Genomic DNA, 23,266 nt, shown 5'->3' with positions numbered 1-23,266 from the left:
AGAAGGTTCATTCTATAGCCACTTGACTCCATGCTTTTGAGACTATGAAAAGCAAAGTTTTACAATGGGAAAACATGTAGAGGATGAGGTTGGTCACGAGAAGCAGAAAACAGGAAATTGGGGAGCAGGTGTAAACCTTCAAAGTCAGCATTCGCTTGTCAGTGCCCTTTAGCTAGGCCACACCTCTTAAAGTACCTCACACAATAGGGAAACCAGCGCCCAGTACATGAGCCTGTCCAGAACTGTCCACAGTCTGTAACAATGTCATCTGAGGAGCCTGCTACCGTACCATAATGATAAAACATGCATTGTACATGAATTTCATTAGAATAGCTTAATTTTCTTGGTTAATTAAGTGAATGGAGTAGGATTTTTTTCTTTGAAACTCTTAATGTTTTGTTCACAGGGAGGTACTGAATTTTTCACATGTAATTTGGACGCTAAATCAGCCACAAAAATGAAACGGGCACAGCCCCTATCAACCATTAATAAGAAATTGACAAGTGTTCCAGAATTACCTTATAAAAAAGGACTACTCAACTCATCGCCTAAGCCAAAAGAAAAACATAATGCCAAGTCACAATATGATAAGATCGAACCAATGGTCCTAAGGTCTCCACCCACAGGAGAATCAGTTGTACGTTATGCCTTGCCAATACCATCAAGTAAGACAAAGGAATTAATAGCAGAAGATGAAATGGTCAGGAGGATTAACAAACACCTGAAGATGGTAAGATTCGTTGTGTGTCCTATTGAGGTAATTCCCAAGATGGTCACTAGTGGGGGGATTGCTGTTGTGTAAGAATAGAATCAGTTATGATGGACTCTGTATATCATTATATCAATGATAAGATTTATTACATTCAGCATGTAGGAGGGAGATTAGAAAGAACAGGGCCAGGGCTATGAGTGAGACATGCTTAGTTCCTCTGGAAATGAATCGTGATAAGTTAAGTAGATGGGGAACAGAAGATATCATTAGAAACACAGCACACAGAGGGTTGAGGACTTATTCTCTATCGAGCATGTATCAGAATTTCAAGGAAAGCAGTTTAGCATAGAACACACTGTCTTCCTAAAAGCAAAATTCCTAGCTAACCTGCTACACTCTTCACAAGCAGGGCTTTGTCTGTATAGGCATTTTGAGATCTCATGCCAGCTGCGGTCATTCTTGTCTGCACCTCAGAAATCATAGTACTTAATGTTTCTCTAAGTTCCTTTTTACATAATGATTGTCAGTCAAATTGTAAATCCTCTTTTAAATGAGAACAAGGAAGACACCAATGTAAAAATTAGAGTTCATCATGCTTCCAAGATACCTGGTCAGTGTGTCATCTTGGAGAATGTCTTTTAAAGTTTATTGCTTTCTGCTCTTTATATTTCTTTTTCTTTAAATGCAATATTCAAAAGATAATCAGACTTTGAGGAAAACTCTGCTTTCTTCAGCTATTCACAGGCATGTGAATAATTTTTTTCTTTTTGCTACTTTTTCACATAGAGAAGGAAGAGTTTTGAGTTGTCCCCATGGCTAGGGAATAGGATTAAGCACTGTTGAGCAGGCATCGTCTTAATGATACGTGATGAGTCAAAAGGTAGAACGTGGAGCCTCCTGCCACTGGCTGTCAAGTGACATCTATACAATCATGGTGTGATGACTTTAGCATTTTTGACAACAACAAATTCAACCTGATTTGCATTTCTCTAAGGTTGTTACTGCTTTGGAAAATACATATGGAACTGTGGATGAAGATGAAGAAAAAACACTGACGAAACCTAAAGAGGAAGGCGTATCTTTATCTGTACGTGTTACATAAGCTAAGGAAATAAATTCAATGTTGAAAGGGTTAACCCTTGCCTTTGGAATAAACACACGCTGTCTGAATGAACTCTATCCATACAGAGATCCTCTTGCCACACTTGATAGACGTGTGTTAGTGTTTCCAGCCTCTGCCAACTCCTGTCTTCACTGTCTGTCTATAGTCTGCTTTTTACAATCTTGCCTCTGTGGTGAGTTTTAAATATGAGCTTGGTTACTTTGCTTGTACTGACTATAAGACAGTATTCTTGCACCAGCCAAATGGGGCAGTGACTAAAGGTGCCTACCACCAAGCCTGACAAACTTGAGTTTAATCCTTGAGACCTAGGTGGCTGAGGGGGAGGGCCAACTCTTGCTGAGGGGGAGGGCCAACTCTTGCAGGTTGTACTCTGACCTCCACAGGTTTTCTGTGGCAGGCAAACATGAGTCACTCTTAACCCCCTTCCCTCGCAGATAAATAATAAAATGAAATTAAAAATACCTTCTTTGCTAGTTTTTAAAGTGGAAAAAAACCCCAAAGTTTTTGAGACCTAGAAAATATCTTTGTTGTACATTTTGTTATAATGTAGCTATTAACGTAACAGCGTGGTTCTCATTTCAGTGGGTTGTTTTTGTTTTGGTTTAGTTTCATTTTTTGCTTGTTTTAACTTTTTAAGGTCTCTTCTAAATTGTATTTATGTGCACGTGTGCCTTTCTGTATGTGTGAATGAGCACATGCAGCGGTAGTGCCTCTGGAGTCGAGAAAAGTGGCAGGGCTTTGTGAGCCCTGAATTCTGCTCTTTTGCAAGAGCACCGGAAACTCTTTACTGCAGAGCCGTCTTGCCGGTCACATTTGTTTGACTCAACCCATGTGTTTGCACCTGCATTTTTTAATTGTTATTTATCAATTGTTATGCCGTGTGGGCTGTGCTGTGGATGTATTTACTGGGGATGAGCACACCATGGTCAATTGTTTTTGCATTCTGGACAGTTGTGAGTTTCTATGGTGGTCTCCTATTGGCTACAAAAAGAAGCTTCCTTGATGTTGTCGTGGGATATTTGATCGCATTGTGAAACTATGTTAATGAAATTTACCTTGGATCAGAAGGTGGAGTCAATGACTAGTTGACAAGAATTAGCCATCGAAAGTACAGAGAACCCAGGAAAGGGGGGGGCACAGGAAGGAGTAGGGAGGGCCTTAGAGATTCACAATCTTTTTGATTGGGATGAATGGAGAGACACTTCTCTTGCTGGGTCTCCAGCTAAGGAGGAAATTCAGCTGGTTGGTTCTTGGCTTCTCTGACCTAGCAGGTTTTCACCCCAACATCTGACTCCCATGTCTTTTTTGGTAAATAGAACAATAAAAACTTAGTTAAAACCTAGGTTTGGCAGCCTCAATTGCAGCCTAGCAGGTGTTAACTGGAGCCAATGGGACCAGAAATCCCATGAGACCATGGTCTAAGCCGCCAATACTGACTGCTGTGAGTAGGGGTGTGAAAGGGGCTGTTGCCCTCAGATGATGGTGAAAATATCAGTAGATTCAGGTGCAGCTACTAAGCCAACAGAAAAACAAGAGCGTGTTGTGTTTCATCACTCCCTAGGATGTACTTTCTTTCATGTTTTATTTCTAGGAGGGTTTTTCTGGGCTAACATTTGAAACATGGATTTTTGCCACCCATGTTTGAAGGGATGGAAATTAAAATGCTTTCAAAACACATTAAGAAGCAAGTGGGTATACAAGTGGTTTCTAAAACTGACAGTAACCCTGTTTTGTGGTTGTTTTTGGAAGGTTGGTGATGATATGAATGCATTCTTGCAGTACTGTTCACAGTTTGCAGCTCAGATGGAGGAAGCAGTTAAGGAAGAACATAACGTATGTATTCCAAGTCGGTGTCCAGTGTAAACTATGGGAACTTGCTTTGGTGGTAGAAACTGTAATGTGATTTACAGTCAGCCATATTAGTCTGGAATCAATCTTTTGGAGGATGACGGGGGTCATTAGAAAATCTTTTTTATATTTGTTTATTCTCAATGTAGGCCGTGTATATCTGTGCATTTTTCTTTAAATAAAGTAGCAATATGGTCATATGTGCTTTCAAATGTGATCTCTATATTTTATTCTCATTTAAAAAATAAGTTTGCATTTTCAAAATCATGTTCTAATTAATGTTAATTTCAAACCAAAGACAGGTTTGAAAAGAACGAAAACCAAGTATCACCATGGGGATTCTTTCCCCATATGTAAAGAATACTATGAAAAAAAACTACTATTAGCACAACTTTGCCTGACTCCCTGATTTTCTTTATATATTATTATTTCTCCTTATATATTATCTTTATTTTGTAGTAATAAGGGCGGCGGGGCTGCGTCCCCAACACCCCAGCCGCCTGCTCGGCTAGCTTTTGCCCCGAAATAATTACACGGACACTGTATTCTTTTAATCACTGCTTGGCCCTTTAGCTCTAGCCCTTACTGGCTAATTCTGATATCCCGATCAACCTACCTCTAATAATCGGTGAGCACCGGTCTTACCGGGAAGATTCTAGGTCTTCATCGCATGCGTCTGCCTGGGAGCTGGGAGCATGGCGTCTCTCTGAGGCGTCTGCTCCCGAGAGGAGAGCTGTGGAGTCTGAGCTCACTTCCTCTTCCTCCCAGCGTTCTGTTCTGTTTACTCCTCCCACCTATCTTCTAACCAATGAGAGCTAAGCAGTTTCTTTTTATTTAACCAATGACCTTCCTCCATCATTATTTCATATATAATATTTCAAAAATGAAATAATGTGTGGCTAGATAGACATCTCAGTGGTGAAGAACACTTGTTGCTCTTGCGAATTACCCGTATTTGGTTCCTAATACTACCTGGTGGCTCACAACCCTATGTAACTCTAGTTCCAGGAGACCCAACACCCACGGGTTCTGACCTCTGCGGGTACAGGGCACACATGTAATTTATATGAGTGAACTTGCAGACAAAACACCTATTGAAAATAAAAATATTGTTTTAAATCTTAAGTGAAATGATGTTTTGCTCACTGTGAGTTTTAAAACACACCATGATCATGATTACATTTTCAAGACACTGGGGCAGGCTAAAGCTGATTATTTTATGATGTTTTCTTGTGTTGCTTGAAAAATAGACTCAGTATTTATAGGTGAGGGGCAATATTTAGTTTTTTTTCTATATACATTATATAGTTAATAATATATAATATCGTGTATTTTATATTCCTTACTATACTATATATGTATGTCCAACTTGATTTGTAATGTGTAACCGAAACCATTTGTCTTTGCTGTTTCTCCATCTTCCCTTTCCTCCCTCTCTGTCCGTCTGTTTATAATTCCTTACGACTATTTTATTTTGATGGTTAATTCTTCCACGTTGTGCTTCTCTTTTGCACGTTACTTTATCTTGTACAAATGTTCTTACTACTTTTTGTTTGTGTTTTCCAATTAAATATTTCCCTTTTTAAATGTTTCTAGCATTATTTTTACATTCAGTTCTCATTTCAGAGAAGAATATTTCAAAATCTTTCTCAAAGTGTTCAGTAATCCAAACAATATTTTATTAGATGAAGGTGGACCAATAGACATGTAAAACAGTAGAGAACCCAGAGGGTAGAGAGACAGCTCCATTGGTAAAGCGCCTGCCTGAGAGTCCAAGCATGAGAACCTGAGATAGACCCCAGCATCCACATAAAAGCTGGCTGATATACGTCTGTAACCCTTATACTGGCATGAGGGATAAAGATGGATGGATCCATGGAGCTCGCTGATCAGCCAGTTTAAACCATCACTAAGCTCCAGGTTCATCAAAATATAAATCATAATTAGAAGGAAATGCAAGTCATGTTAGGAAAGACTGATAAACTCAACGATATTAAAATTAGACCCTGAATCTCTTATATTAAAAAAAATCCACAAAGAGAAAAGGACAGGAAAAAGTCATCCAAGCAAAACATTTGGATTATGTCCAGGTGACAAGAGACTATCATGATTATTATGAATATGGATCAAAAAGTGAAAGATAGGTCACTGACATACAAAGGTATTTCAAAGATGAAAAAACACAAAGAGCTCATAAATATATCAGAAAAACTCCCACATTGTATTCTTTTAGTAGTTTGTAGAAGCCAAGAAATGTGACTGAACCATGTCACATACTAGACAAGAATGAAATGTTGGTTGTCTTAAAGCCAACATTTGTATTAAATCCCTCCATTGACGGCACATTTGCTTCAGGTGGTGCCCTATATCTCTCTGGCTCTGCAAGCATTGCTGTTGAAACACACAGTGTTTACAGTCACTGTGCTTGCCTAGATCATGACCTTCTGAAGGTCATTTTTGAAAATTCAGCTTTAAACATTGTGGTGTTTTGAATGAAAGTTGTTCATATATACTGTGGTTGAATACTTGGTTCCCAGTGAGTGTAACTGTTTGGGAAGTTGTGTAACCTTGTTAGCGAAAGTGTGTAATGGGCTAAACTTTGGGGCTTCAAAGGCCCCACCATGTCCAGTGTGTTTTCCCTGCCTTCTGCTTTTGGGTCAATATATGAGCCCCCAGCTTTCTTTTTTTTATTGATTTTATTGAGCTCTAAATTTTTCTCTGCTCTCCTCCTTGTCTCACCCTTCCCCTTCTGCCCTCTCCCATGGTCCCCATGCTCTCAATTTACTCCAGAGATCTTGTCTATTTCTACTTCCCATGTAGATTAGATTCATGTGTGTCTCTCGTAGGGTCCTCAGTGTTGTCTAGGCTCTCTGGTATTGTTATTTGTAGGCTGGTTTTCTTTGCTTTATGTTTAAAACCCACTTATTATTGAGTACATATGATCATTGTCTTTTGGGTCTGGGTTACCTCACTCAATATGATGTTTCTAGCTCCATCCATTTGCTAGCAAATTTCAAGATGCCGTTATCTTTTTCTGCTGTGTAGTGCTCCATTGTGTACTCAGTCAAGGGGCATTTAGGTTGTTTGCAAGTTCTGGTTATGACAAACAATGCTGCTATGATATAGTTGAGCACATGTTCCTGTGGTGTGATTGAGCATCCTTTGGATAGATACCCAAAAAGTGGTATTGCTGGGTCTTGAGGAAGATTGTTTCCTAATTTTCTGAGAAATTGCCATACTGATATCCAAAGGGGCTGTAGCAGCTTATTTATTCATTAACCAATAAATACAGAAGGACTTCCCATACCACATGGGAGCCCTTACCCATTGGGAGGAATAGATGGGGGGTGGATGGGCTGGAAGAGGTGAGGGGAGACAGAACGAGGGGTGGGAGGGTAAACTGTACTTGGAATGTAAAATGAAAATAAAATTTTCAAAAATTATGTTTCCTAAAATTAAAAAAAAAGTAATTAATTTTTTTTCTTTGGTGAGAGAGATTTCAAGGCACCCTATAAATGACTTTGCCCCATAGTTACTAATAATCATTCTTATGCAGGTCTACAATGAAAAAGAGCAGAAAGCAATACAAATGTACAGTTTCAAGAGAAAAGATGCTTCAGAAAATTTAATGCTGGAACCAAAGTCTCAACTAAAAGTGATATGGACATTGAAGAAAGGCCTGAGGTGCAAACTTTCCTGCCTGAAGGCCTTGAGAGGGCAAAAGACCCTGAGAGGCCCTGTGTGAAGCTGTGACAAGGAAGCCTGGGTTGTGTTGGGGCACAACCCCTCCATCAAGATGTTAGAGGTGCCATAGCCCTAGGATATTGGCCAAGGGGACTGTATTAGGGTGGTGGAACAGCCCAAGAGAGAAGATGTATCTTGCAGGAAGCAGAGGTAGAATGCTGGAGCGCAAACACAGAGCTTGGCTACGGGATTTGGACTTGGCCCAGCTATGTGTCTGCCTTGCTTTGGTCCAGTGACTGGGTTCCTTCCTTTTTGTAATAGTAATGTATGTTCTGTGTCATTGGGTGTTGAAAGTATGTCTTGTGCATCTTGATTTTAACAGTTAAATGAATGACTTGAGACTGAAAACAGATTCTGAACGTTGGACTTTGAAACAGTGTGGAGACTGAAAAATGACAGAGCCTTTTGAAGTTGGACTCAGTATATTTTGCGTTATGATATGGTCACACATCTTTAGGGTAGCCATAGGGTAGAATGTGGGCATTTGAATGAGAGAGAGAAGCCTGCATAGATCATATTTTAAAAACTGGTCCCCAGTTGGTGGAACTGTTTGGGAGGTATGGCCTTGTTGGAGGAAGTGTGTCACAGGGGTGGCTTTGAAACTTTAAAAGCTCAGGCCATCCCCAGTGTGCTTTCTCTGCCTGATACTTCAGATCAAGGTGTGAGCTCCAGCCTGCTCCTGCCACGGCGCCTTTGCTCCATCGTCATGGACTCTAACACTTTCTTTATTTTTTTTAAATTTATTTATTTATTAAAGATTTCTGTCTCTTCCCCGCCACCGCCTCCCATTTCCATCCCCCTCTCCCAATTAAGTCCCCCCCCCAGCCTGAAAAGCAATCAGGGTTCCCTGTCCTGTGGGAAGTCCAAGGAACCCCCACCTCCATCCAGGTCTAGTAAGGTGAGCATCCAAACTGCCTAGGCTCCCACAAAGCCAGTGCGTGCAGTAGGATCAGAAACCCATTGCCATTGTTCTTGAGTTCTCAGTAGTCCTCATTGTCCGCTATGTTCAGAGAGTCCGGTTTTATCCCAGGCTTTTCCAGACCCAGGCCAGATGGTCTTGGTGAGTTCCCAGTAGAACATCCCCATTGTCTCAGTGTGTGGGTGCACCCCTTGCGGTCATGAGTTCCTTGCTCGTGCTCTCTCTCCTTCTGCTCCTGATTTGGACCTTGAGATTTCAGTTCTGTGCTCCAATGTGGGTCTCTGTCTCTGTCTCCTTTCATCACTTGCTGAAGGTTAATATTCAGGAGGATGCCTATATGTTTTTCTTTGGGTTCTCCTTATTTAGCTTCTCTAGGATCACTAATTATAGGCTCAATGTCCTTGGTTTATGGCTAGAAACCAAATATGAGTGAGTACATCCCATGTTCCTCTTTTTGGGTCTGGGTTACCTCACTCAGGATAGTGTTTTCTATTTCCATCCATTTGCATGCAAATTTCAAGAAGTCCTTGTTTTTTATTGCTGAGTAGTACTCTAATATGTATATATTCCATACTTTCTTCACCCATTCTTCCATTGAAGGGCATCTAGGTTGTTTCCAGGTTCTGGCTATCACAAACAATGCTGCTATGAACATCGTAGAGCATATACTTTTGTTGTATGATAAGGCCTCTCTTGGGTATATTCCCAAGAGTGGTATTGCTGGGTCCAGGGGTAAGTTGATCCCGAATTTCCTGAGAAACCGCCATACTGCTTTACAAAGTGGTTGCACAAGTTTGCATTCCCACCAGCAATGGATGAGTGTACCCCTTTCTCCACAACCTCTCCAACAAAGGCTATCATTGGTGTTTTTTATTTTAGCCATTCTGACAGGTGTAAGATGGTATCTAAAAGTTGTCTTGATTTGCATTTCCCTGATCGCTAAGGAAATTGAGCAGGACCTTAAGTGTCTTTTGACCATTTGAAGTTCTTCTGTTGAGAATTCTCTGTTCAGCTCAATGCCCCATTTTATAATTGGGTTGATTAGCCTTTTACGGTCTAGTTTCTTGAGATCTTTATATATTTTGGAGATCAGACCTTTGTCAGTTGCGGGGTTGGTGAGGATCTTCTCCCAGTTAGTGGGTTGCCTTTGTGTCTTAGCAACAGTGTCCTTTGCTTTACAGAAGCTTCTCAGTCTCAGGAGGTCCCATTTATTCAATGAGGTCCTTAATGTCTGTGCTGCTGGGGTTATACGTAAGAAGTGGTCTCCTGTGCCCATGTGTCGTAGAGTACTTCCCACTTTCTCTTCTATCAGGTTCAGTGTGTTCAGACTGATATTGAGGTCTTTAATCCATTTGGACTTGAGTTTTGTGCATGGTGATAGATATGGATCTATTTTCATTCTTCTACAGGTTGACATCCAGTTTTGCCAGCACAATTTGTTGAAGATGCTCTTTTTTTCATTGTATACTTTTAGCTCCTTTATCGAAAATCAGGTGTTCATAGGTTTGTGGGTTAATGTCAGGGTCTTCTATTCGATTCCATTGGTCAACTTCTCTGTTTTTATGCCAATACCAAGCTGTTTTCAATACTGTAGCTCTGTAGTAGAGTTTGAAATCAGGGATGGTAATGCCTCCAGACGCTCCTTTGTTGTATAAGATTGTTTTGGCTATCCTGGGTTTTTTGTTTTTCCATATAAAGTTGATTATTGTCTTCTCCAGATCTGTGAAGAATTTTGATGGGATTTTGATGGGGATTGCATTGAATCTATAGATTGCTTTTGGTAGAATTGCCATTTTTACTATGTTGATCCTCCCAATCCAGGAGCAAGGAAGATCTTTCCATTTTCTGGTGTCCTCTTCAATTTCTTTCTTCAAAGACTTAAAGTTCTTGTCAAATAGAACTTTCACATCCTTGGTCAGAGTTACCCCAAGATATTTTATGCTATTTGTGGCTATCGTGAAAGGTGATGCTTCTCTAATTTCCCTCTCTGTTTCCTTATCCTTAGTGTATAGGAAGGCCACTGATTTTTTGGAGTTGATCTTGTATCCTGCCACATTACTAAAGGTGTTTATTAGCTGTAGGAGCTCTTTGGTAGAGTTTTTGGGGTCGCTTATGTATACTATCATATCATCTGCAAATAACGAGAGCTTAACTTATTCTTTTCCGATACGAATCCCCTTGATCCCTTTATGTTGTCTTATTGCTATTGCTAGAACTTGAAGCACTATATTGAAGAGGTATGGAGAGAGTGGTCATCCTTGTCATGTTCCTGATTTTAGTGGGATGGCTTTGAGTTTTTCTCCATTTAATTTAATGTTAGCTGACGGCTTGCTGTAAATAGCTTTTATTATATTTAGGTATGATCCTTGTATCCCTAATCTCTCCAAGACTTTTATCATAAAGGGGTGTTGAATTTTGTCAAATGCTTTTTCAGCATCTAATGAAATGATCATATGGTTTTTTTCTTTCAGTTTATTTATATGATGGATTACATTGATAGATTTGTGTATGTTGAACCAGCCCTGCATCTCTGGGATGAAGCCTACTTGATCATAATGGATAATTTTTCTAATGTGTTCTTGGATTCGGTTTGCCAGTATTTTATTGAGAATTTTTGCGTCGATATTCATGAGTGAGATAGGCCTGTAATTTTCTTTCTTGGTTGGGTCTTTGTGTGGTTTTGGTATCAGGGTAACTGTAGCTTCATAAAAGGAATTTGGCAATGACTCTTCTGTTTCTATATTGTGAAATACATTAAGGAGTATAGGTATTAGCTCTTCTTGGAAGTTCTGGTAGAATTCTGCATTGAAACCATCTGGTCCTGGGCTTTTTTTGGAAGGTAGATTATTGATAACGGCTTCTAGTTCTTCGCGACTAACAGGTCTATTTAGATCGTTCACCTGGTTTTGGTTTAGCTTTGGTATGTGGCACTTATCTAAAAATTGTCCATTTCTTTTGCATTTTCTAGTTTTGTGGCATACAGGCTTTTGTAGTAAGATCTAATGAGTCTCTGAATTTCCTCTGTGTCTGTGGTTATGTCCCCCTTTTCATTTCTGATCTTATTTATTTGTGTGTTCTCTCTCTGTCGTTTAATTAGTTTGGATAGGGGTTTGTCGATCTTGTTGATTTTCTCCAAGAACCAACTTTTTGTTTCATTGATTCTTTGGACTGTTTTCTGCGTTTCTATTTTGTTGATTTCCGCCCTCAGTTTGATTATTTCCAGTCTTCTACTCCTCCTGGGCGTGTCTGCTTCTTTTTTTTCTAAAGCTTTCAGGTGTGCTGTTAAGTCTCCAATGTATGCTTTCTCTGTTTTCTTTAAGTGGGCACTTAGTGCTATGAACTTTCCTCTTAGCACGGCTTTCATAGTGTCCCATAGGTTTGAGTATGTTGTCCCTTTATTTTCATTAAAGTCAAGGAAGACTTTAATTTCTTTCTTGATTTCTTCCTTGACCCAGGTGTGGTTCAGTAGTTGACTGTTCAGTTTCCATGTGTTTGTCGGCTTTCTGGAGGTAGGATTGTTGTTGAATTCTAACTTTAATCCGTGATGATCTGATAAGACACAGGTGGACACTGATATTTTTTTGTATCTGTGGAGGTTTCCTTTGTTTCCGAGTATGTGGTCAATTTTCGAGAAGGTTCCATGGGCTGCAGAGAAGAAGGTATATTCTTTCCTATTTGGGTGGAATGTTCTATAGATGTCTGTTAAGTCCATTTGCTTCATTACCTCCAGTAGTTCTCTTACTTCTCTATTAGGTTTCTGTCTGATTGACCTTTCCATTGCTGAGAGAGGTGTATTGAAGTCTCCTACTACTAGTGTGTGTGGTTTGATGTCTGCCTTGAGTTTTAGTAATATTTCTTTTACATACGTGGGTGCTTTTCTATTAGGGGCGTAAATATTCAGGATTGAGACGTCATCCTGACAAATTGTTCCTGTTATGAGTATAAAGTGTCCATCTCGATCTCTTCTGATTGATTTTAGTTTGAAGTCAGTTTTGTTAGAAATTAATATGGCCACACCTGCTTTTTTCTTAGGACCATTTGCTTGAAAGACCTTTTCCCAACCCTTTACTCTGAGTAGATGCCTGTCTTTGTGTTTGAGATGTGTTTCTTGCAAACAGCAGAATGTTGGATCCTGTTTTCCTAGCCAATCTTTTAGCCTGTGCCTTTTTATAGGTGAATTGAGCCCATTAATATTAAGTGATATTAATGACCAGTGGTTGTTTACGCCGGATATTCTTATTGTTTTTGGAAGTAGAATTTGTGTGTCTCCCTTCTTTGAGTTGTGCTAGTGAAGGGTCGCTAGATGCCTCAGTTATTGTAGGCAGTGTTGGCAATGTTGGATTCCTTGGGTTGCGGTTTTCCTTCTATTACTTTCTGTAGGGCTCCATTCGTGGCTATGTATTGTTTAAATTTGTTCTTATCCTGGAATGTCTTGATTTCTCCATTTATAGTGAATGAAAGCTTGGCTGGGTATAGTAATCTGGGCTTGCATCCATGGTCTCTTAGCTTCTGCAGTACTTCTATCCAGGACCTTCTGGCTTTCATTGTTTCCATAGAGAAATCAGGTGTAAGTCTGATCGGTTTACCTTTATAAGTTACTTGGCCTTTTTCCTTTGCAGCTCTTAGTATTCTTTCTTTAACCTCTTTGGTTTAATTGTAGTGGGGCGATCTGTTCTCGGTGTTGCGCGTGGTCCCTGCAGCTTGCTTCTGCTGCTGGGACGGTTCCTGCCGCCAGCAGCCTGTGTCCTCTGCTGCTGCTCAGGTCCCAGCCAGTCCCAGTTGGTCCCCGCCGGCTGCGCTGGGTGTCCTCCGGCCTCCCTCTAACATTTTCTTTTATAAGTTACCTTTGCCATTATGTTTTGCCACAGCAGTTTTAACAGTAATCAAGACAAGCATGCAATCCTCTCATCAGGAAGCATTTAATATACTTGCTTTACACTCCAGCTCCATTAATCACAATTTAGTTCACCTCAGACTTCAGCATGAAAAGTAGTCGTGTCCTGGGCGGTGGTGGCATGCACCTTTAATCCCAGCACTCAGGAGACAGAGGCAGGTGGATGGATCTCTGTGAGTATGAGACCAGCCTGGTCTACAAGAGCTAATTCCAGAACAGCTAGGGCTGTTACACAGAGAAACCCTGTCTCAAAACAACAACAACAACAACAACAAAAAGTTGTCACTTAAAGTCAGCAGCTGATTGCTGGCCCCACTAATTACCTGATTCAGTCACCTGGGGTGGAAAGGAAGAAGTCAAAATATCCTTATTTGCAGATGATATGATTCTCTATATAAAAGACCCTAACAATTCCACCAAACAAAAAACTCTACTCATAAATATATTCAGTAAAATAAGTGGACACAAAATTTAGGCACAAAACGCAGTAGCCTAACTGTTGACAAATGACAAGCAAACAGAGAAAGAAAACAGGGAAGCAATATTAACAATCTCCTCAAAATATAAACTGTCTTGGCATAAATTATGAGAACAAAAATAATTATAAATCAAGCATTTTTTTAAAATACTTTTTTAGGAACATCAGGTAGGCAGGTTGTTCAACAGTGGGGAAATCCTTGCTGTGGGACTCGGTTGCCAGCTCATGCATTCCTAGCCATTCAGCTGAGGGAACCTGTGGATCTGTCTGTACACTGGAAACTAATTGGTCTAGAAGTCACAAGAGTACTAGGTCATACACAGAGGTAGACAATAAATGGCTATTAGGAACTAAGATAGCCCAAGGTGATTTCCCTCTGAAGTTGCACATCTCCATAACCATTTTTGTTAAAATAAGTTAATCACCCCTTGTAGAACATATAACACAGATATGACTCTCTTCTGGATACTATATTTCACAAACAAAATATTAGATGTGAATAATTGACTCCAAAATTATATGGAGTAATAGAAGTAATAGTTATGTATGCAATGGACTACACGCCATATCTACAAAATTATTATAGCTTTGAAACTGTAGATTTGTAGTTATTTTAGCAAATTTAAAATTTAAGATTTTAAGAGTTGCATGATAGTTACTTTATCTTTAAATATACTAACAAAAACTTTGTTTTCCAGATTTTGGAGTCTCTTTTCAAGGTATGTGTTTCAATTCATTACAGCTTAAACTACAAAGAATGCATAGGAAGCAAAGACGATCTAGGTTTTGCAGTTGCAGGCTTCCATGGTTGCTGCTAGATATTTCTAAGTCTCTATTTGCATTTGTACGTTGCTCTAACCCCATTCTGAACCCTGTATGATGTGTGTGTGTGTGAGAGTGTCAACAATGGTGCTTGGCAGATTCAGGCTCATAGACACATATATTAACTCTCTCCTTTTTATTCCTTTTTTATGAAGTGGTTTCAGCAACAAGTCAACCAAATAGAGGAGGTAAAATATAAAATTTCTTAACTATTGGTTACATTAGTATTTGAGCCATTTGAAAATCTGTCTAAAGTAACATATACATCAAATATTTCAATAATCATTAATTCTAAAGTAATATTTTAATTTATGCTGAAAAATAATTGCTAGTGAAGATGTTTGTCAGTAATTTGCATGTGACTTTTCTGCATGAGTCCAGGACAGAACAGGAATTATTGGATCATTCTTTCTCCTAAAGAGCAATGAAAATTTCACTCTCTTTTCCTTTTTGATTTACATAAAAGTGATAGGAATTTATCAACTTAAAAATCTCTCCTCTGCTTAAAAAAATATGCATAATATACACATGTTGACTTTTTAAATGTTTTAAAATGATATCCTTTGCATTTTAGATTTTCAAATACTTTAACCACTAGATTGAGAGCAACTGGTCTCTGTCTTCAAGGACTTTTAATTCTCTTTTGGAAGAGATTATGTGTATTCCCCTAGCATGAAAGAATTACTTCCCAGGTAGCTTCAGGGATTGTTCAGAATTTTTCTTCACCCATTCGCTATGCTTATCATCCTCTCTAGTTCAACACTCTTTTAAAGAGAGATGGGGGCTGGTTATTTGGGATATAAAACTAAAGGGGAAGACAGAAAATGTCATCATCACTCAGAAACGTCTCTTTGTTTTTATTCCCACAAGCTTGAGACATCCAAAGGTTTCTAAATGTTTTCCCATGCAAAATGAAAGCACAGTGACATCTGGGATTTGGTAGTGGAGGGTCATGGCTTTATCATTGTCTATAATTTATTACAGCAGAGTATTCTTAGAAAAAATAGGTGTATTTTAAATATTCTTTTAAATTGTTCTTTTAAATATTCTTGAGTTGCATTTGTTATTGGATTTTTATATATATCCTGAGTGAGCTGTAGTTCTACTGATGGTGAAGGGCCCCTTCGTTGCATTTGTAGCTACTCTACTAGTGTTTGGATATGGCCAATGATGAGATTAAATGCAAGTTATTCAGATTGATGAAGGAAATAACGAAATACTTTTGAAATATGAGATTAAGCGGGTCTTTAGTAACTGGCCGATTTTGTTACTTCAGATAGGTACAGACCAAAGCATTTTAGAAGGACATCTCCCATCAGATGAAAATACGTTCAACTTGAACATCACACAAATAGTAAAACTGGTACATAAATTTGAAGATCTGAAAACTCGCTTGAAAGGGCGCAAGGGATCCCTGCTGTCTAAACATGGGTAAGTGAAATATAAGGATTAATTGAATTAAACTCAGTAATTAGCATTGGATGTAGACTAACTCAATGTTCCTCCTTTTAAAAAAAAACCTTCTAAATGATATATGAATGTTTAGTTACATTTTCTGATTTTGAAAGGTTTTATTTTGTTTTGTTTTTGTTTTCGAGACAGGGTTTCTCTGTGCAATTTTGGTGCTTGTCCTGGAACTAGCTCTTGTAGACCAGGCTAGCCTCGAACTCATAGAAATCCACCTGCCTCTGCCTCCCAAATGCTGGGATTAAAAATGTGTGCCACCACCGCCCGGCATCTGACTTGAAATTTTAATAGTCTGAGATGGTGTTATTCGGTGCAGTAGACATTAGTCACATGTGGCTATTCACATTTGATTTAGTATTGGCTTCTGGGTCATACGAAACATGCTTTAACTACTCAACAGCCATGTATAACTATTATTTAAAATTTCTTCTGGGTAGTAGTCTCTTTAAGACATCTGGATTGTAAACATGTTTCTGAATGCTTTTAAAATATATTCTAGTTGAAATAGAATCATATCATACCCCCCTTTCCTCCCTCCAGCCCTTCCCAGGTGCCCTCCCATGATCCCTCAAATTGATAACCCCTTTTCTTTATTATCATTGCATACACCTATGTATATATGCATTATAGGTATGCACAAATACATAATTACAACCTGCCGAGTTTGTTGCTTGTGTATGATGGTTTCAGGCCTGACCATTTTGCATTGGACAGCGCATAAAGAGGGATCATCTCTGAGACAGGCTTATTCATTTCCCAGCAGTCAATAACTGTCTGTAATTCTTTGTCTAGGGGTGGGACTCTGCAAAAACTTTCACCTTCATCAACACTGCCAGTGTTCTCTTGTCTTGTTTGCACGGGCATTTCTAGGAGAGACTGTTTGACACCAGACTTCCTGGTCTTTTGGCTCTTACAACCTTTCCATCCCCTTTTCTGAAATATTCTCTGAAAAGTCAATGCAGGTGCTACGATGTAGAAATATCTGTCGGGGCTAGGTGCCGCATGCTTTGTAGGCCTGTGTATTCTGTCCACTTGAGGATTTCTAGGACGGCCTTCAATTTGATGAGAAGCGTAGTTATACTTAACTATGAAATTAAGGATAAGACTTAGAGTATAGTTAGGTATTATGCAGGCTTAGCAAGTTGGTGATGGTAGATTCTTTTTTGAGGTCCATGATCTCACTAGCTATGTTTCCAGTACTAGACATGATTTCCTTCCTGTTGAGTGGGCCTTATGTTAAGTTAGACAGCGGCTGGCTACCAACAACATGGGATTGCCACTATTTCACCATACGGAGATCTTGCCACGTTGTTCATCGTCACAGTTCAACTGGGCCAGACTGTTTAATTTCTTCCCTTGTTTGGCAGCCTGCAAAGTATCTTTTGGCACTGTAGAAGCTAGACTGCAGGAAGGAAGCCGTCAGGTCAGATACAGCTCAAATCATCTGACTGCATGTCCAAAGTATACAGTTTCTTCAGGGTTCTACCCTCAACTCCTAAGAAGCAACCAAGGTTTATAGATAGTCTGTATTATTTTAGGAGCCACTCAAGATACCCTGATCAACCATTCAGTAGACAGTTTCTCACTCCTGGTACTGGTGTCTTTGTTAGTTTTGGGGTTTTATGGGGATCATTGTCATCCAATTGGTGTAACTTCCTTGGTGTTAGGTAGATTGGTAGGTAGGTAAGAAGATAGATAGATAGATAGATAGATAGATAGATAGATAGATAGATAGATAGATAGATAGATAGATAGATACATAGATAGATACATAGATAGATACATAGATAGATACATAGATAGATACATAGATAGATACATAGATACATAGATACATAGATACATAGATACGTAGATACGTAGATAGATACATAGATAGATACATAGATAGGTAGATAGATAGACACTAATATGTATTGTGTACCCGCGCAAAATAAATGCAATGCAGATATCAAAGAATATTTACCACTTTAATGATAAACTTACAGAACCAAAGTTCCAGCGTAGTACAGGTAGGGAGGAAAAGAGAGCGAGCGGCCTCCCTGCGCGTCCATTTATTGGCAGGCATTCGCCCAAGGCAAACCCCGCCCCCAAGAGGGGTTGTCTTAACCCTACAGTATTGTGTATAATTTAAGTAAATATAAGCAATGGGGTTTCTTGAGGCTTTATCCAGCAATCTTGGTGTTATTTGTTCCCCCTCTGTCTTTCTCTTTCTGTATTGACCTCCCAGCCCTCCTCTCTAGTTGAACCCCTCCATGCTTTTTTTTTATTTCCCATTTCATATCTCCCATACACTGCTATCCTTTCTCATGCCCCTCCCCCATGCCTATAGTCCCTTTATACTTTGCTACTCTTAGTCACGACTCCATGTCATATGCTCACATCTGAGTATTTGGAGCCAGAAATTACAGGTGAGATCGAACATTGTGTTTCTGGGTCTCACATGTCTGAATTTGATTGAGTGAGTCCTAGTAGCAAACCCAACTTTTTTTTTAACTTTAAAACCAGGTTTAGAATTGTACTTTCACCCACTAGTTTTCAAGTATATACAAAGCAGTTTCATATTGCTAAAAGAAAAACTTCTCATAGTCGGAAGAGACCAATACTGCATATGCGGTCTCTCCATGTGCTTTCTGTGTGACCTGTTATTACCCTGGTATTGTAAGGAGGCTTCTGTACATTCCTGAGCTGTTTGCTGTCAGGAATGCTTCTGAATGTGTTTATGTTTGACCTTTAAATGTCTTCTTTGCACAAGGTGCTTTTCTAGTTTCTCCTGGAAGCCTCATAGCTACTTTATGAGAAAGGAATTAGCATATGTAAGTTTTAACAGATAAAGAATCTAAGGAGAGAGGCAGAGCAACTGGCTCCAGGCCACATAGAGGTTTGGAGAAGATTGTCTCACTCTCAGCCTTGTGCTCTTAGCATGGTACCAAGTGAGAATTAGCAAAAAGAGAGCTCCAGTTTCTACAGATTGAGTTTTGTTACTTTAGTTCTAAATGTTACTAGTGTATATAACTATATCCTGGAATGCACAATTCACAGAATTTGGCCATTATAGCATAGGATGGCTTTATAATTTATTTATCTTAGTAACTATGAATGAAGGATAAATGATAGGTTAGCTTGACATCATATGTCTAATCTGTTAAATATAGTTCCTTGGGCAGTGTAACAACTCTTGATGTGTATAACAAGTTTTATTTATTGGTACTCTTGGCAGGGAAAAAGACATGCTACCAGATTCAAGGAAAAGTCACGAAGCTATAGAGAAGCAAATCGAAGGTAATATTTATGAATGCTTAAAATTTATTCAGTTTCCCAACTATATTAGCACTTTGATACTAGAAGCTTAATTTTTGCAATTAAAAAATACACAATGGCAAACGGAATACACTGTTCAGTAGGGAGTTTTCTATTTCAATACAACTCTTATTACAGTTTGGATTTTGGAAATGTAAATGATTAATGCCAAGTTAAAAGATGGCTCATTAAGAGCACTGGCTGCTCTTGCAGAGAAACCAAGTTTGATTGACACCCACGTAGCAGCTCACACCTTTCTGTAACTCCAGTTCCAGGGAATTTGCTTGTCTCTTCTGGTGTCTGCACGCATTGTACACATATGATGCAGATACACATTATCAGGCAAAACACTCGAACACATAAAGTAAAAATAAATATTCTTAAAAGATGAATGTTATGATTTTGCTGTTGTTCCCATGGAGTTGTTCCGTCTTCCCCTTGGGCAAATCATTAAAATTAAACATGTAGACTGTCAACCCAATGGATGCATAGGATGGCTATATGAAATGAATAATGGCAGATATGTATATCTCTTTCAGAATTCATAAAATCTCACCCAGCTTACGAACCTCAAGTTGCTTCTGAAACTGAGCCAGGTAAGTGGCCATTCATCTGAGCACCATCATGCTAACATCTCCAAAAGACTGCATAGCCTTCCCAGTTATCCTCACCCACTGGGACCAAGCATTTTTGTGCATGAGCCTGTGGGGGACATTCTCATTCAGACTATCATAGTAAGAAACCTCTGTATTCTTGCTGCTTTCAAGATTTCATCAGGTTTTGTTTGTTTGTTTGTTTGCTTAAGAAAGGGTCTGATGTATCCCAGGTTGGCCTCAAACAGCAGCTCAGAATTCTTGAAGCTCTTTCTGTTGTCTGTGCAAAAGTGATGAGTTTTTCCTGGTATGAGTTTAAAGTGTCCTTCTCCATATCTTTTGATTGATTTTAGTTTGAAGTTGATTTTGTTAGATATTAGGATAGGTTTCTTAGGTCTATTTGATTGGAAAAATTTCCACCCCTTTGAGATGTATTTCTTGTATGCAGCAGAAGGGTGGATACTGTTTTCATATCAATTCTGTTAGCCTATGTCTTTTTATAGGCGGATTGAGTCCATTGATATTAAGAGATATTAATGACCAGTGATTGTTTATTCCTATATTTTTCGGTAGTAGTGTTTGCGTGTTTCCCTTCTCTGAGGTTTGCTGGTGTGAGCTTATCTGTTGCCTGTGTTTTTGTGAGTGCACTAGCTTCCTTTAATTGAAGTTTTCCTTCTAGGACTTTCTGTAAGGCTGGATTTGTGGATAGGTATGTTTAAATGATCATCCAACTGAGGGGCTGGTCACTCACCTCTTGGTTCTCTCTGTGCAGTCACCATCTGTGCTCGCTGACTTTTCAAGAGAGTTGCTCTAGTGGTTTGCAAAACACCCTTAATAATTATCTAAAAATGTGAAGATTGTTTTCCAAAGTATTCCAAGTATTTAATAACATTTTTCCTGACAGTAGCCATATAGATTAGGCATATTTATTAGACAACAGTAGAATATTTCTTGATTATTATCATGATTAAAGGAGCCCTCACAGATTAAAGCACATTGTAAGTGGAGACTGTTTTTTTTTTGTTGTTGTTTGTTTTTTGGCCACCCAGACCCAAATAATCACAAAAAACTATATTAATTATAACACTGTTTGGCCAATGGCTCAGACATATCCCTAGGTAGCTCTTACATCTTAAATTAACCCATTTCTATTAGTCTATGTAGCACCACGAGGCTGTGGCTTACCAGTAAGGTTCTGGTGTCTTTCTCCTTTGGCAGCTACATAGTGTCTCTTTGACTCTGTCTTCTTTCCTCCTCTGTCTCTGATTGGATTTCCCACCTTGCTGTATTCTGCCCTGCCAAAGGCCAAAGCAGCTGCTTTATTAACCACTAGTAATGAAACATATTCACAGCATACAGAGGGAAATCCCACAACAACATTGGTGTGATTGGCACAATGCAAGTGCTCCTAGAAGAGTAGCAGAGATTTTCCTGTGTTGTTTGTTTTTATTTACTGCCCGAATCAGTCACAAGGCACTCTTTGTTTCATTGTTGTAGAACTTGAAGACTTCTTTGTACTTATTAGAGTTTCTGCTTATATTGCCATCTGCTCTTGTATGTTGCCAATTTTTCCCTAGGTAATAAATACTGCTAATTAGTTGTTTGAAATTCTTGCCCTATAACTTAAAAATGCCCACTGTATCTGAATTCTGTGCTCATAATTGCTTATCTTCAGGTCGTGTGTGTGTGTTTTGCCTCTGAGTATGTCCTGTAATATAACTATTTCCCTTTGGAAGCCAGAGATGATGTGTAGGATGAAATAAGGTAAATGCAGCTGGAAGTATCATGTCACCTCCTTATGGTGGTTTAGTTTCCCATCTGTATCACTGAATTGGTTGATCGTATAACTTCAGCCGCTACAACACCTTTATGTTTTTTTTGTAATAGAAGCTCCTTATTCAGTGACTAAACGGATGAATGTGATGATGAAAATGTTTGAAAATCAGACAAATATGTTAGAGAGGTAAGTTTTGAGAATAATTTTTTTCCTTATAAAATTGAGTTCATAGAATAGAAGCATTGGGGATAAGAAATAAGGTCTTCATCGAAAGCTGCCTCTTAAATGTATGTATGTATCTATATATGTATATATATGTATACATGCATGCATATAATTTTAATTATGCATAGGTAGAATTTTATATTTTCAAATTACAAACACACAGGTTATAAAAATATGCTATGGAAAAAAACAATATGCTGATTCCTCAAAAAATGAAGTGAGTATAAATGAAACATTATCTAACAATTCCATTCCTGGGAATACATTAAAAAATGCCACTGAGGTCTTGAAGAGACACATATACATGTTTTTGATTCAGCACTGTTAATAGCATCCAAACAAAAATTTCCAACAATGGGTGACTGGAAAAACAAAATGTGTCACAATGGATCATTGGTCTTTAAAGAAGTATGGACAGGTGTCACATGTGACTAAAACATGGGCACATTTTGCTGAATCAAACAAGCCAGCCACAAAGAGACAAAAAGCATATGGTTCCCCTACAGGAGCTACCTAGGGTGGTCACATTTATAGCGTGTGAAATAATGATTGTCAAGGAATGAGGAGCAGAGTAAGCAGCAATTACTCTTTAATACATACAGAGCTTCTTGGCTTTTCCCCAACCAGTTTGACCTGTTCATTGGTGTCCTCCTTGTTCACTCCATGTCTGGCTGTCCTGTTGGTGAGACTTCACAAGTGTAGCTTCTGATGTTATTGAGAAGTATGATCTCACAGAAAACTCCCTGACCCTCTGGCTCTTATGATCTTTCCACATCTTCTTCCCAAATGGTCCCTGAGTCTTAACTTTTAGAGTGCTTTGTACATGAAGCCTTTGGGACAGGAATTCCACAACTCTGCATTTTGATTGGCTGTGGTTTTCTGTCATAGTCTCTGTTGGTTGCAAAGAGAAATTTCCTCGATGATGGGTGAAGAGTACACTTATCTGTGGTATAAATACAAATGTTTATAGCTTGTTGTTAGGGATAATGCTGGGTTAGTAAGTTAGTGATTGTAAATTCTTTTCCAATAACCGTGATTTCACTAGAACTGAGTATTTTTGTTGTTGTTTTGTTTTTCAAGACAGGCTTTTTCTGTGGCTTTGGAGCCTGTCCTGGAACTAGCTCTTGTAGACCAGGTTGGCCTTGAACTCACAGAGATCAGCCTGCCTCTACCTCCCAAGTGCTGGGATTAAAGTCATGCGCCACCACTGCCTCACTTAGCACTGAGTATTTAGCTAGTTTTCCAGTACCAGGCATGGTTTCTCTCATCCTGAGTGGGTCTTAAGTCCAGTTAGAAAACCATTGGTAACCAACTAGATACCTATGTGACCACTTCATCATGCTATGCTGGTCATTAATGTGGTT

The 23,266-nt window shown here is 39.0% G+C and overlaps 1 protein-coding gene across 1 annotated transcript in view; it reads left to right on the top strand.

Annotated features, from left to right (window-relative positions):
* Positions 1-457: 457 nt before the first annotated feature.
* Ccdc7 (coiled-coil domain containing 7) overlaps positions 458-23,266 on the top strand; it is a 47,294-nt gene continuing 24,485 nt past the window's right edge. Inside the window, exons 1-9 of the mRNA XM_075978024.1 lie at positions 458-730; positions 1,707-1,799; positions 3,585-3,668; positions 14,417-14,437; positions 14,696-14,728; positions 15,817-15,971; positions 19,228-19,289; positions 19,847-19,903; positions 21,788-21,863. Of these exons, the coding sequence (XP_075834139.1) occupies positions 458-730; positions 1,707-1,799; positions 3,585-3,668; positions 14,417-14,437; positions 14,696-14,728; positions 15,817-15,971; positions 19,228-19,289; positions 19,847-19,903; positions 21,788-21,863 (854 nt within the window). The remainder of the gene's footprint in view (positions 731-1,706; positions 1,800-3,584; positions 3,669-14,416; positions 14,438-14,695; positions 14,729-15,816; positions 15,972-19,227; positions 19,290-19,846; positions 19,904-21,787; positions 21,864-23,266) is intronic.

This window comes from Microtus pennsylvanicus, chromosome 6 (assembly GCF_037038515.1).
Source record: "Microtus pennsylvanicus isolate mMicPen1 chromosome 6, mMicPen1.hap1, whole genome shotgun sequence".
Classification (NCBI taxonomy): Eukaryota; Metazoa; Chordata; class Mammalia; order Rodentia; family Cricetidae; genus Microtus; species Microtus pennsylvanicus.
This window is presented reverse-complemented; position numbering and strand designations above follow the sequence as displayed.